The 13,559-nt window shown below is 33.9% G+C and overlaps 1 protein-coding gene across 1 annotated transcript; it reads right to left on the minus strand.

The window, feature by feature from the left end:
* Positions 1-10,162: 10,162 nt before the first annotated feature.
* HELRODRAFT_189900 (hypothetical protein) lies at positions 10,163-13,217 on the minus strand (the record flags this gene model as incomplete). Its single annotated transcript, XM_009033223.1, has 9 exons — positions 10,163-10,525; positions 10,634-10,799; positions 10,923-11,087; positions 11,307-11,488; positions 11,639-11,810; positions 12,179-12,333; positions 12,468-12,590; positions 12,794-12,871; positions 12,960-13,217. 9 exons carry the CDS (start codon positions 13,215-13,217, stop codon positions 10,475-10,477), a joined length of 1,350 nt encoding a protein of 449 aa, XP_009031471.1. The 3' UTR covers positions 10,163-10,474.
* Between the last annotated feature and the right edge of the window lie 342 nt (positions 13,218-13,559).

Here is a 13,559-nt window from a genome sequence, read left to right on the forward strand (position 1 = left end):
AACATTGATGGAGTCATTGCCGAAAAATGATGAGATCATTATGAAATGTCGTCATCTTCAAGTTGATGTTTTTTAAAAGGTTGATGACGTCATTAAAGTTTTGTTGTTTTTATTTATATTTTTATTTCCGTCATCAGCATAAAGTGATGACGTAAAAATGATGATCCTCATTATATCATCATCATCCTCCTCCTCATCATCATCATCTTCCTCATCATCATCATCATCTTAATCACCGTAGTCATCAGCTTCATCATCATCTTCATCATCATCTTCATCATCTTGAACGTCATCTTCATCTACATGATTATTATTTTTGTCATTAGTGTTGTCACTTGCTTATAGCACCAATTGCTACTGTCATTTCCATCATCATCTTCATCATCATCGTTGTCATCATCACCATCTGCATTTTCATCATCATTTTTCATTTTCCCATATGACAAATTGTCATCAGTATAAGAAAAACATAATTTGAACTTAAAGCAACATCAACATTAATAAATTTCGTCACGTGTAATCGCTGAACATTATAAAATAAATCTGGCCATTATCATCATCGTCGTAAGCATCATCATCATGATCATCATCGTCGTCTTCGTAAACATCATCATTATCATCGTCGTCGTCGTAAACATCATCATCATCATCATTATCTTACGAAAACAAATCACATCATCATCATTGTCATCTTCAGTGTTTATATCATCATCATCAGTGTTTATGTCATCATCATCAGTGTTTATATCATCATCATCAGTGTTTATATCATCATCATCATCCTAATCATCATCATCAATGCATCAACATCCTTTTTATTAATAGAGTGCAATCAATTCAAACTACACACAGCCTGAGCAATAACAACAACAACAATAGCAACAAACAAAAACAGCAACAATAACATAATCATCGACATTAATAACAACTCCATCTAACAACACTCTCAACAACAACATCATCAACTCCAACCAACAACATTTCCAACAACAACATCATCAACTCCATCCAACAACATTCCCAACAACAACATCATCAACTCTAGCATGACTAGTGAAGTAAAAACAGGAAATTTGAGACAACGCGAATGACACGTCGCAGCATAACATCATCTCATCCATCCATCCATCCATCCATCCATCCATCCATCCATCCATCCATCCATCCGTCCGTCCATCCGTCCGTCCATCCATCTATCCATCCATCCATCCATCCGTCCATCCATCCATCCATCCATCCATCCATCCATCCATCCATCCATCCATCCATTCATTCATATGTTCATCCATTTATTTATTTGCATGTTCTTTTGTTCATTTGTTTGTTCGTTTGTTCGTTCATTCGTTCAAACATTCTTTCAATCAGACATTCGTCGAGGCATTAATTCAGACGTTCATTAATTAATTCATTTATTTTTTCAGAAACTTGAACAGCCAGACAGTCAGCCATTTGTTCATTCATGAAGACACTCATTTATCCATATATTTTTACCTACTCAGGCATTCACTAATTCATCCAGTGTTTCCATGCACCTTTTGCATGGTTCCGATTTTTGGTCCACATTCCACATTGCGTCGCTCTGTCTTTGTAGTTCATCATTACGTGTGTGTGTGTGTATATATATGTGTATGTATGTATTCGTGTATGTTTATATATGTGTTCGTTTGTTTGTATGTTTGTACATATGTGTGTATGTATATATATGATTGTATGTTTGTTTGTACGAATGTCTCTGTTTTTTGATGTATAGTGTCAAATGATGATTTTTAAAGAGTCACTCAAAATTATCATATTTATGTTAATGTCTGTTTTCAAAGCTAATGTGTCAAGCAAATGTTATTGTTCAATTTTTCAATTGTTTCAAATAGACATTGTAGGATTGCAACAGTTCAAAATATTTCTATAAGAGAGTAGTTCAGAATTCTGTCCTACTGACTGCTCAACGGGCCAGAGGCTCTATCTCATCCAAACTGAAGGTGTTATGGAAGCAATCTGGGAAAGAATTTTTTAAAAACTCGCTTACAGTGATGCAGCGTAACATGACTTTTCTTCAATGCCAGTTCGTTACAATTTTGAATCGAATGATGCAACCATATCCTCTTCTATTTGAAATTGGGTATTGCTTTATTTATTTTTTAACAACATATGAAACATATTTTAAAAACATATCTGTGTGAAACAGTTATTTCGAATTTGTTAATTTTCAAACCTCGATATATAGTATATATATGAGTATAGTTTATGCAGAAGGTGACCTTCGTTGTTCAACTGCATGGTCGACTGTTTCTAAACCTCCTCAACACGTGCAACAGAAACAAAATCAACCTCCGCACATCTTTAAAAATGTTTTTTCTTCACTGTTTTGCAGCATTTTTGCAACAAATTTATGAGTGAACTTAACGAAAACTGTTTTCAGTTACGCACCTCAAATCAAGGGTTTAAAAAGGCCCTCCTTTAAAAAGTGGTGACTGGCTGTGGCGAAATTATGGCGTCAAAAAGGTTATTACAAAGGACACATCATCATCGTCGTCATCGTCATCACCATCAATGATGTTTCTTCACTTGTAGTTTTGATCGGCGACAAACATAATTGGCAATAATAATTTGTCGGTTTGATAGGATAATTGATTTGAAAAGAATAAATTGTAGTACATTACTAGTATATACACATGTATATATATATATATATATATATATATATATATATGTGTGTGTGTGTGTGTGTGTGTGTGTGTTTGTGTGGGTGTGGACGTGTGTTCAAATAGACGTAGCAGATATTTGTATATTTATACAAATTTATTTATTTTCTATTTAAGCTGTCTGACTGATTGACAGAGCAATTATATAATGTAATTTCGTTATGAGTTTATGCTGATTTTAATATGCACTGGTTGTTTTTATGTGATGATTTTGTATTTTTTAAGTCTTTCAATTTGTAGCAAACAACATGAACAACAACTTTATCTTTTCGTTCGATGTTTTTTATTGCGTCACAAGCTTGTTCAGTTGTTTTGTTATATTTTCATTAAACTTTTTAAAAATATCGTATGAGGTCTCGCAGACCGTCAGATGAGATGAATGGACGCACAAACACACACACACACACATACATACATACATACATACACACACGCACACACACACACATACAAACACACACACACACGCACGCACGCACGTAACTTAATATAAAAATTTTTATGTTCTGCATTTCTGTAAGTTTATGTACCAGGTTGCTTATATTAAATGATGCATATCAGTGCATAAATAAGTTATAAAGCTCAGTTTGTGCTTGAGACATTAAATCAACGGAGCATGTATGTGAAGGTGTTGTATAGAAGATTCATGTAGATATCTAAGTGCACTCTTCAGTGCATGCGCATTAGATGCACACACGCACACACATACACAAACATGCAGTACAAAAGTATACAAATTGTATTTGTGTATGTACGTACATACGCATACAATGGCAGAATACTAATTGTATTTATCTGCGTACGTACATATACGTACAATACAAGTATAAAAATTGTATTTATGTATGTACGTACATATATTACATGCATACAATACAAGAATGCAAAATGTATTTATGTATGCATTAATACATTACGTACACAAGCGTATATATACATTGACTCGACAACATCTTCAATAATGTAAACGTTCTCCACTTGATAGCATACTTCATGCTTGCAATCTCCAGAGTTTCATTGCGTGACTACATGACATGGTGAGGAGTGAGGGAGGAGTGAGGACACTTTGATATGGAAAAATTAGAAAACTAGACAGAGAATTTATTATGTGTAAATTGAAAAGTAAAGTGATCAGACTGAGACGTACAAAACAACGAGGTGGAAATTGAAATTCAATCATAAACGAAAAGCGATACAAGAAAAACAAACTGATGAAATGAAAGTGAGGGAAATAGGAATAAGGAATGAAGGAGTGAGAAAAAAGAAGTAAGGAGTGTTGGATGGAAAGTGTATCATCCGGTTTAATGCGTTCATCTTCACGTTCCAGCTGTCTCCTTTGATGTTCTCGCGAAAAGTCATCGGCGGGTTCTGTTCTCTTTTAATGAAATCAACATAACACCATCATAGGTGAATGTACGTATTTGTATGCATGTGTGTGTACGTATACAATAGGTATATATGTAAGTGCATTTGTATGTAGGTTATTGTACGTATACACTATGTATACATGTATGCATGTGTACATTGTATATACAACCTATACGTACATTAGGTATGTGTGTACGCACCTCTTTGTAAAATGATACATTTATACATCACAGGTTTATATTTTATTACATCTCGTTTATAAACATTGGTGCCTTTGTGTATGTATGCATTTTATATATAACTTGTATACATAACACCTATGTTTATGAATGTACGTGGGTATGTAAGCGTGTGTGTGTGTGTGTGTGTGTGTGTGTGTGTGTGTGTGTGTGTGTGTGTGTGTGTGGTGTGTGTGTGTATTCAAAGTGCATAAACACTCGCAACACGTGAAATGTGGAAGGTATGATGACGATGACACAATAGCACAAGTAGGCAAGAAGTAGAAGTGTGATTCGATTGAGTGAAAGTGGGTATGTTATGTGCGAGGTCAGGAGGTCATCAGCTGATTGATTGATTGATTGGCTGACTGATTGTATGGGTTGATAAATTGAATTGTTGAGTTGGTTGGATGAGTAAGTTGATTGAATAAGTTGATTGATTTGATGTTTGGATTGATTGATCGATGGAGGAAAGCAGGACCTGTTTGTCCGCTGTTCAACCTTCTCTTCAATCCACGTCAAGTTGTTCTACTCCTCTCTGGTTCAAACTCATTCAACCTAAATGTCATAAAAATAAATATCTAAAACCATTGAAGTTAGGTTTTTTGAATTGAATTGATTTGAAACAATTTTTTATTCAGCAAAATATTACAATAATAAATTACTAGGAGACCAGAAGTTTTCACTTTGTTAGGCCACCTTATAAATTGAATGAAAAGAAATTGTTAGGTTAAATGAAAACATGTTTAAGTTATATTTCATATAATTATCTATGCTAAAGTATTTCTTGAATTTCTATTCTTTGCTTATAGCGTGACTTTTACGATCCAAAATAAATTTTTAGCACGTGGTCAGTTTTATTATCGTCTGTTAATAGCTCGGTGTTTGTACCTGGAATTTAGTTTTTTTTCTTTTAGGTTGGTTATTCATTAATTTATGATTTCTGTATTATTTCACATTGTTTTAATTAATTTCATTTATTAATATGTTCTTTATTCACTTATTTGGAATTTCTATTTTAGATAAATAAATCAGTTTCTCTAACTAAAGCAAACTTATTATAAATGGAAATACAGAAATATTTGTCTAACAACAATCCATTCCTTCTCTCACGAACATCATGTTCTCCCTCATCATGTTCTCCTCCATCATGTTCTCTCCCACCACCATCATGTTCTCTCCCACCCCACCATGTTCTCTCCAGTTAATCTCATTCCCCTTACGTTTTGACATTCATAATTTGATTGATGTTGGCCCGGTTTTAAAAGAGTATTATTAAATGAACGAAAGAACGAATAAATGAATGAATGAACGAATAAAAATGAATAAGCTCTTTCGCTTATTCAGCCGAAATGACAGCATCATTCATCAATTCATTCGCTTATCTAGCAAACTTTTTTTTTCTATTTTGTCATCGGCTTATTTATTAATTCATTACTCTCCTCTCTTTATCACGGTGTCCGTGACTCATTAAGGCATTCATCAGGACTCACGCGGACGTGAACACACACGTACACACACACCTACCTAGGCACAAACACAGACACACAAACATAGACATACGTACACGCACAAACACGCACTCACTTCATCTCCGACATTTCCATTTAACTTGTACGTTCGCCGGTGATATATCATGTCACGTGGGCAGGCTAAAAATTTCTCTATTCCAGTATTTATTCACGACATTGTTGAAAAAATAAAAAACTTGCATACGAAATTTTTTTATATGACTGCAGAAGATAGTGAAGTCGCTTTAACAGCCACCTAATTTTTATGTTAATTTCAGCTTAAAATGACTTTGTTCTACTTATATTTTAACAATAAACGTTTGAAAGTGGTACGTAACATAATAACGAGCTGGTCACACACAACATTTCGAAAAAAATTCGTTTGAAGATTTTGTTGGAAAGTGCGAACGTGTCAATGAATCAGTACAAGATCACATGCAAATAACTTTCGTAGATGAAGAAGTACGCGTGTGCGTGGAAGAACATACATTCGCGTACACGTGGAAGTACACATATTTACGTACAAGAAGATGCATGTACAGTACACAACAAGAAGGTGTGTGATTTGACGTATGAGTATAAGATTTTTCCTGCGAAGAACATAGACGCATGCACACGCAAAAACAAACACACGGTTACGCATGTACAGGCGTAAACAGACACACACAAACAGACACACCACATCCACACATAAACGGATTTATATTAAGCCAAAGTTTAAGAAGGATTTTGTTTATTTGCGCATGTCAGTAAGTATTTCTAATGGTGGCCAACAATATCGGAGTTTTCAAAACAATGATGTCACTATTCACGTGACTGAGTGGCGGGAGGTCAGGCGATGGTTCAATTAGTGGATTTCAAACATCATAATCGAGATTCACCCATTGCATAATGATCACTCGTACGTGGAACCGAATTCCATTTTAATTTAAAAATCTGGTATGATCCAGTTAAAAATGATCAAATTTTTAATACCATCAGTTGAAAGCGTTGATATATTTAAAGAATCTATTCAAAATTTGCAATAATAAAATTGTGATCTGTAGTTGCTGATGAGTTTGTTTAACAACACACACGCACACAAACACACGCATACACACATACAAACACGCAAGACGGAGTTGAATGAATCAACAATCATAACACCTTACACGAACAATGTTTGCATTGGTATGATTGATCGGGTGAAAGGGTGGATTGAATTGCAACCCATCAACAAAACAAACATTCACGGACACAACCAACCATCCATGCATTTATTCCTTCATCTAGTTATCCATTCATCCATCTGTCCATCCATCCATCCATCTACCCATCTGTAGTTCACACCAAAACATTATCCAAGCTTGTTTTTGTTATCTCAATAACATTCATAATTCATTCAGTCTAAACAAACAACATCTATAGGCTTGCTTACAATCATCTTAATTAACCTACATTTACGTAATAACAAACTTATTTTTTAATAATTACACACAAACACACACACTCTCTCTCTATATATGTATATATATATATATATATATATATATATATATATATATACATACACACACGTAAAAGCTTATAATTATTTATTTATAGATGAAATAATTTCAACTAATAACTACCGACAAATCGACTAACATAGCACAATTGAAACGGTGGGAGACAGAGTTTTAAATTTCCTGATAAAAAATAAATGGATAACAGGTGTGTGTGTGTGTGTGTATGTGAGTGTGGGTATGTGAGTGTGTGAGAATGAATGTGTATGAGCCCGCGTGTGTGTATATATATGACTAAGGATATCCCTCAGTTCTCTAAATAAATGTGTGTGTATGTGTAAATAGACAGCTGTATATGTGTGTGTGTGTGAGTATGTGTGTGCGTGTGTGAATAAGTGTATGAAATCGTATGACAGTGTGGTTGAATGTGTGTGTTTGTGTGAGTAAACAACACGTACAACATACGCGTGTGTGTTAGACTTCTATTTGATAATAAACCACATTAATCAATTTTTTCTGAAAGGGTTTTTCAAAACATTTTCTTGTATCAAGTAACAAAAGATTATATATACATAAATAAATAAATAAATAAAATATGTTGAAATAATAATTGTCATTAAAAACAACATCAACAACCTACTACAACTAAAACTGCAAAACACAACTGAATATAATATAATAGAAGCGTTGAACCGAACAGCTAAACAACAACAACACAACAAAACTACAGCGACAAAAAAATTTCAAAAGTGAATTATTTTTCTTTTAAAAAATCAAAAAATGCAGGAATATCCAAATAAGCCATGCAGGCAGACGATTATAAATGATCACAATCACTGAGAATATGGTACTAACCAAATAAATATTAACTGTCTTTTGAAATTAAATAAGCCAAACATCAACAAACAACTCAGACGCCAACAAACCGTACATAAACATTGGCTAAAAAGTCAACAAAAACAATGACGAAACATAATAAATACAAAAACTGACAAAACGAACGAACGAACAAACAAACAGACTAACAAACAAACAAACAAACACATGGCATCTGCATAGTGCTAATTCTATCACATTTCAAAATTCAAAGTGGATCGGATCAAATAAGCGAAAAAATGTTTTGAATTACGCTGGTTTGGTTTATTGTATCATGATATCATATCATGATAATGATATCATATCATGATATGATAATTCAAATAGGATGCGATAACATACACCGTACGTTCGTGTAAAACAATACACAACATAAGTGCATACAAGTGTGTTATCTTCTGGTGTTTGCATATATGTATGTGTACACTGTACATAGATATACTGTACCTTTATATTTGGATATTTGTGAATAGGTGTATGTGTGTATACGTACGTATGTATGTATATGTATACGATGTGTAAGTCTATGTATGTATGTATGTATGTATACAATGTATCAGTGTATGTAAATACAATATATCAGTGTATGTATGCGTAAATATGTGTATGTCACGTCTGTATGTGCGTGTGAATGCAGAGAAATGCACATGCAAGTACGTGTTTATATGTGTGTGTGTGTGTGTGGTGTGTGTGTGTGTGTGTGTGGGTACAGAAAGACAAGTGCCTCGTATCCGTTAAATTTAAAAGAGATACAGTATCTAGAGATATCACAAATGGATGAATTATACAACTTGAGTTTTGTAACACTTAGTTAGATGAATAATAATGAAATGAATGAATGAACGAACGAAAGAGAGAATTAATGAATGGATGGATGAATGAATGAATGAATAAATGAAAGAATACAACAAATAAAAATGAGAAAAATAACGAAGTACTAACAGACGTTAAGTGTTCAGTTAGGAACGATGACATAACATTAATATTTCAAAAAATTATAAAATAATGATATAATAGATGATAATAGAAAACACATGGGTTAAATAAAATATGATTGAAACAAGTTTTATGGTTTCAAATGTACTTCCATCCATCCATCCATTCATCCATCCATCCATCCAACCCATCCATCCTTCCATCCATTCATCAATCCATTTATTCATCCATTCATCCACCCATCCAACCAACTACACACTCATTCATTCATCCATCCATCCATTTATTCAACGTTAATTTCAATTTATTAATTCGTTCGTTCATTCGTTCGTTCATTCATTCATTCAATTCAAATGGATGTCAAGGTCAACAAAATAATAAGGTCAACCAACAACTTAAGATGACAAAGTGTTGGAGATGTCCCGCATTTAAAAAGCAACACGAACAAAAAAATATTATATGACGCAACTCTACACCAGGGAAAGTGATCCGCTAAGTTTGTGTAAGTTTATCTTTATAAAGCAGGCAAGCATGAAAAATAAATGAATGAATGAATAAATGAATGAATGAACATATTGATTTATTTATAAGTTAAATAATATGGATTCAAACGAATTACACAATCGAATATAAAATAGTAACCCAAAAAAACGAATGAATGATCAAACGAACCGATGATTGAACGAATAAATGAACGAACAAACGAATGAATGAACGAACGGCTTGACGTAAAAATGAATGATAAACAAAACAAATGCATAAACAAATACATCACTAGATAATTAGATAGATTTATATCTAAAACAAAGTTTCACATTTCAAGATTGATAGATTTGAAATAAATTTCTACGCTTAACTCAGCGGACTGACTGCTTTGATGAAACGCAATTTGCGAAGTTTATAAATAAACATGACAGACCGTACGTTTAATTTATGACGATAAAAAATGATAAAAAATTAACAATCAACCTAATTTGGTACAAAAAAAAAGAAATTATTGAATAAAAAAATAAGCTGAATATTTAAATATATAAATAAAGGAATAAATAAGAGGTGAAAAACTGCAGCCTAAATTCAACATAAAATTTTAAAAAATTCAATATTTTAATTAAAAAGTCGTGAATTAATTTACAATAAAGACACACACACGCGCGCACACACACGAACACACAAATTACGGAATTATAATGAAAGATTCTTTTAAAACATCATAAATAATTTTAGAGTATGAATATTAATGTGAAAAACTTCTGAACAGCATTGAAAAAATTATGATGTTTGAAAGTCATTTGGATGAGATGATTTGGGAAAAAGAATTAAACGGATGGATGGATGGATGGAAGAATGGATGGATGGAAAGAAGGATGGATGGATGAAAAGGATCAAAGTCGATCTCCAGATGTCGGCAGTGTGCTTATGATGACAGTGGAACCCTGGAGATGAATCGCCATCATCATCGTCATCGTCATCAACATTGTCATCGTCAAGGTTATTATATAACCATCGTCATCATCAACTTCATCATAATCACCACCACTCACCTGGTCACTGGTGCTATGATCGAAGACATATTTTTTACTGGCATCCTTGGACATGGAGAGTTTCTGCGTTAGAGATTTGACTTCTTGTTCCATGTGTACTAGGTTCGACTGCAAGCTGTTCAGCTCCAACTTCTGTACGTGGATCGTTTCATCTCTCTCTGATATCCTAATTGTTGTTTGTTGCTTGTTGTTGTTGTTTGTCTATGTTTGCCGTTGTTCGTGGGCTGTCTGTTTGTTTGTAGTGGTTTTTGTCTTGGAAATCGTGTTAAAAGTAGACAGCAACACCAACTGATTAATAAAAGATTTTTGTTCAGCGAGAAGATTTTTGATGCTGTTTTCCAGGTCCTGCTTGTAAATGAGTTCTCCGTCGAGGTGCTCTTTCGATAAGATCAACTTGTTCTCCAGGTCGGCCACTCTCTCGAGCAGGTCCTCTCTCTCTCGCCTCGCGGTGTCCCTGCTCACATTTGTAGGTGGAAGAAAATTGTCGATAATAATTAGACAAGTTAATTTCAAGAAGGATTCATTGTTAACTGTTTTGAATAATGACTTGTTATGTCGTGAACTTAGTAATAAATTGAATATCATTTGAATTTGTAAATCCTGCAACTTGTCCTTAGCGTACCAAAAGGTCCAAGATTAATGAATAAAAAATAAGAATTAAGACATGAGTAACTTGATTTTGAAGATTTTGTTCTTGCAGGCGAGCTTGTGCTCTCGGTATCTGCTGGCCTGTGCGTCGTACTTGTTCATCATCTTCACCAGCTCCTCCTTCAACATCTCAAACTCCTTCTGGACCATCTTCAGCTGCTTATTCATCATAGGACTGCTGATCTCATTCTCGCCGTCTGTCCTCGTCTTTTGAAGAGATCACGCAACCATTTTGTTTGGAATACACAACATTTAACAACGTTGACAAAACAAACGAAGCAAAATTAGGATAGTAAAATGCTGGAAAGATTGTTTGAAAGCGAACGTGAAAGAAAAGTTTCGCTGACAAACACAAACCTCCTTTGAAGTTGACTTGATGTTCATCAGATGCTCCTCAACAGACTTCAACAATGTCTCAATCTTCTCACCGTGTTTCAGTGCCAAGTCTTGTTGCTGTTGCAGTTCATCTCGTGACACCAACCCGTCTTCAGTTGTTGTTGTTGTTGTTGTTGTTGTTGACCTGTGCTGCCTGTAGGAATGTTTCAATTTCGTCGTTGTAGGATATCGTACGTTGATGGGTGTATAAGGTCGCTGTGTACTGCTACATGCTGTTGTAGTGCGTTGCATTAACATAGTTGTTCAGGTTGTTAATTTGTTGTAACACAATGTTACATCGATTTCGCACGATATGTAGCATTTTTTTGTAGTATTACCTACGTTTATAAATGAACAAACTTTGCATTCTGTAACTGTAGATAGGTTCCATAAATATCAGCGTATCAAAGCAATTTACTGTGATTTAAAAATCTCAACTGCATTTTATTCAAAAAATATTTGAAGTATTTACTTAATTCTTAGATATTGTATATTACCAATAACACACCAACAACAACTAACCGAAGTTCAACAAGTTGACTGTTCAATGTTTCAATTTCATTTTTTTTCAACCTCAACTCATTTTGCAAATGTTTGACCCTGTGACATCTGACCTCTGCTGACCTCAACCTCTCTATGGCCTCTACCAAAGATTTAGGCTTTTGAAAGGTCATGGTCTGTGTGTGTGTGTTTGTGCATGTGTGTGCGGTGATGTGATGTGGGCATAGATTACAATTACAAAGAAATCGAATGTAAACACGTGTGTGTGTGTAAGATAAGGAATGAATTGTCGAAAATTGGAAGATGTAACATTGGAAGGACTAGATGTCTTCTTATCAATGGAATTATCAAATTCTTCATAAAAATCATTGAGTGACAGCTTGTATACACCATTCTGTACGAGGTCCTCATAGTCTTCTGGCGAAATTTCTTTCTAAAAAATTGGTGCAGTGAAATGAATATTGATTTTTCGGTAGTGTAAGGAAGTTTGACAATGAAAATGATAGGAAAACAAGGAGTATTTGTTAATATCTAAAAGAAAAATTAAATTCTTTTAAATTAGATTTTTTGATTAATTTAATAATAATTATTTATTGAATAAAAATAGAAAGTTAATTATTTAATTTCAAAACTAACGAGTTTATCTTCCAGAAGTTTGTTGTTAATTTCTAAATTTTCAACTTTGACTAGCAGCTCATTGAGATTTGATATGTTCTGCAGATGAGTAATGTTACAAAATAGTAAAACAAAAAAAATTCTATATTTAGGTGGTTTATATATTAAAATAGAAAAAGCCACTAACCCAGGAATTAGACGAATCATTGTTGGATGGATAGGACTGATGAGACTCACTCCTGCCACTGACGTATCCACTATCCAGTCCACCATTGTAGTTGCTCAACAGCCTGTTTGCATTGAAGTTACTCTGATTGAGCAGTAGGTATCGCTGCTTTATTTCTTCGATGGTGTCCATCAGTCGAGCTCTTTCGATGAGGAGGTAGGCTACTTGTTGGCCTGGAGGTGCCATGCATATGTCTTGCATCCCCTGGTTTATCAACATGTCTCGAGTCTCGCTGTTTCTGTAACCTATAACATGATACAATTTTTTTTATAAATAAACGTTTTGTTGAATTAAAATTGGTAAAAAAGTAATAGGCAATTGTTAAATTTTGTAAGTAAATGTATAAACTTAACAGTTCAATTGTTGCTTGAGTGATGTGATCTCATTGATCAGTTCTTTCTCTTTAGTTTCATACTCCACAATCAATTCCTCCCGTGCCTCGTTCAACCTGGATATGTGGTTCGCATATTTCTCAAAGTTTTCTCTTTCAATGGTCAGCTGTCTCTTTAGCGATGCTATTTCAGTCTTCAAATAAATTTGTATATAAAAAAATTTTGTTAA

This window comes from Helobdella robusta, assembly GCF_000326865.2.
Source record: "Helobdella robusta unplaced genomic scaffold HELROscaffold_9, whole genome shotgun sequence".
Lineage (NCBI taxonomy): Eukaryota > Metazoa > Annelida > Clitellata > Rhynchobdellida > Glossiphoniidae > Helobdella > Helobdella robusta.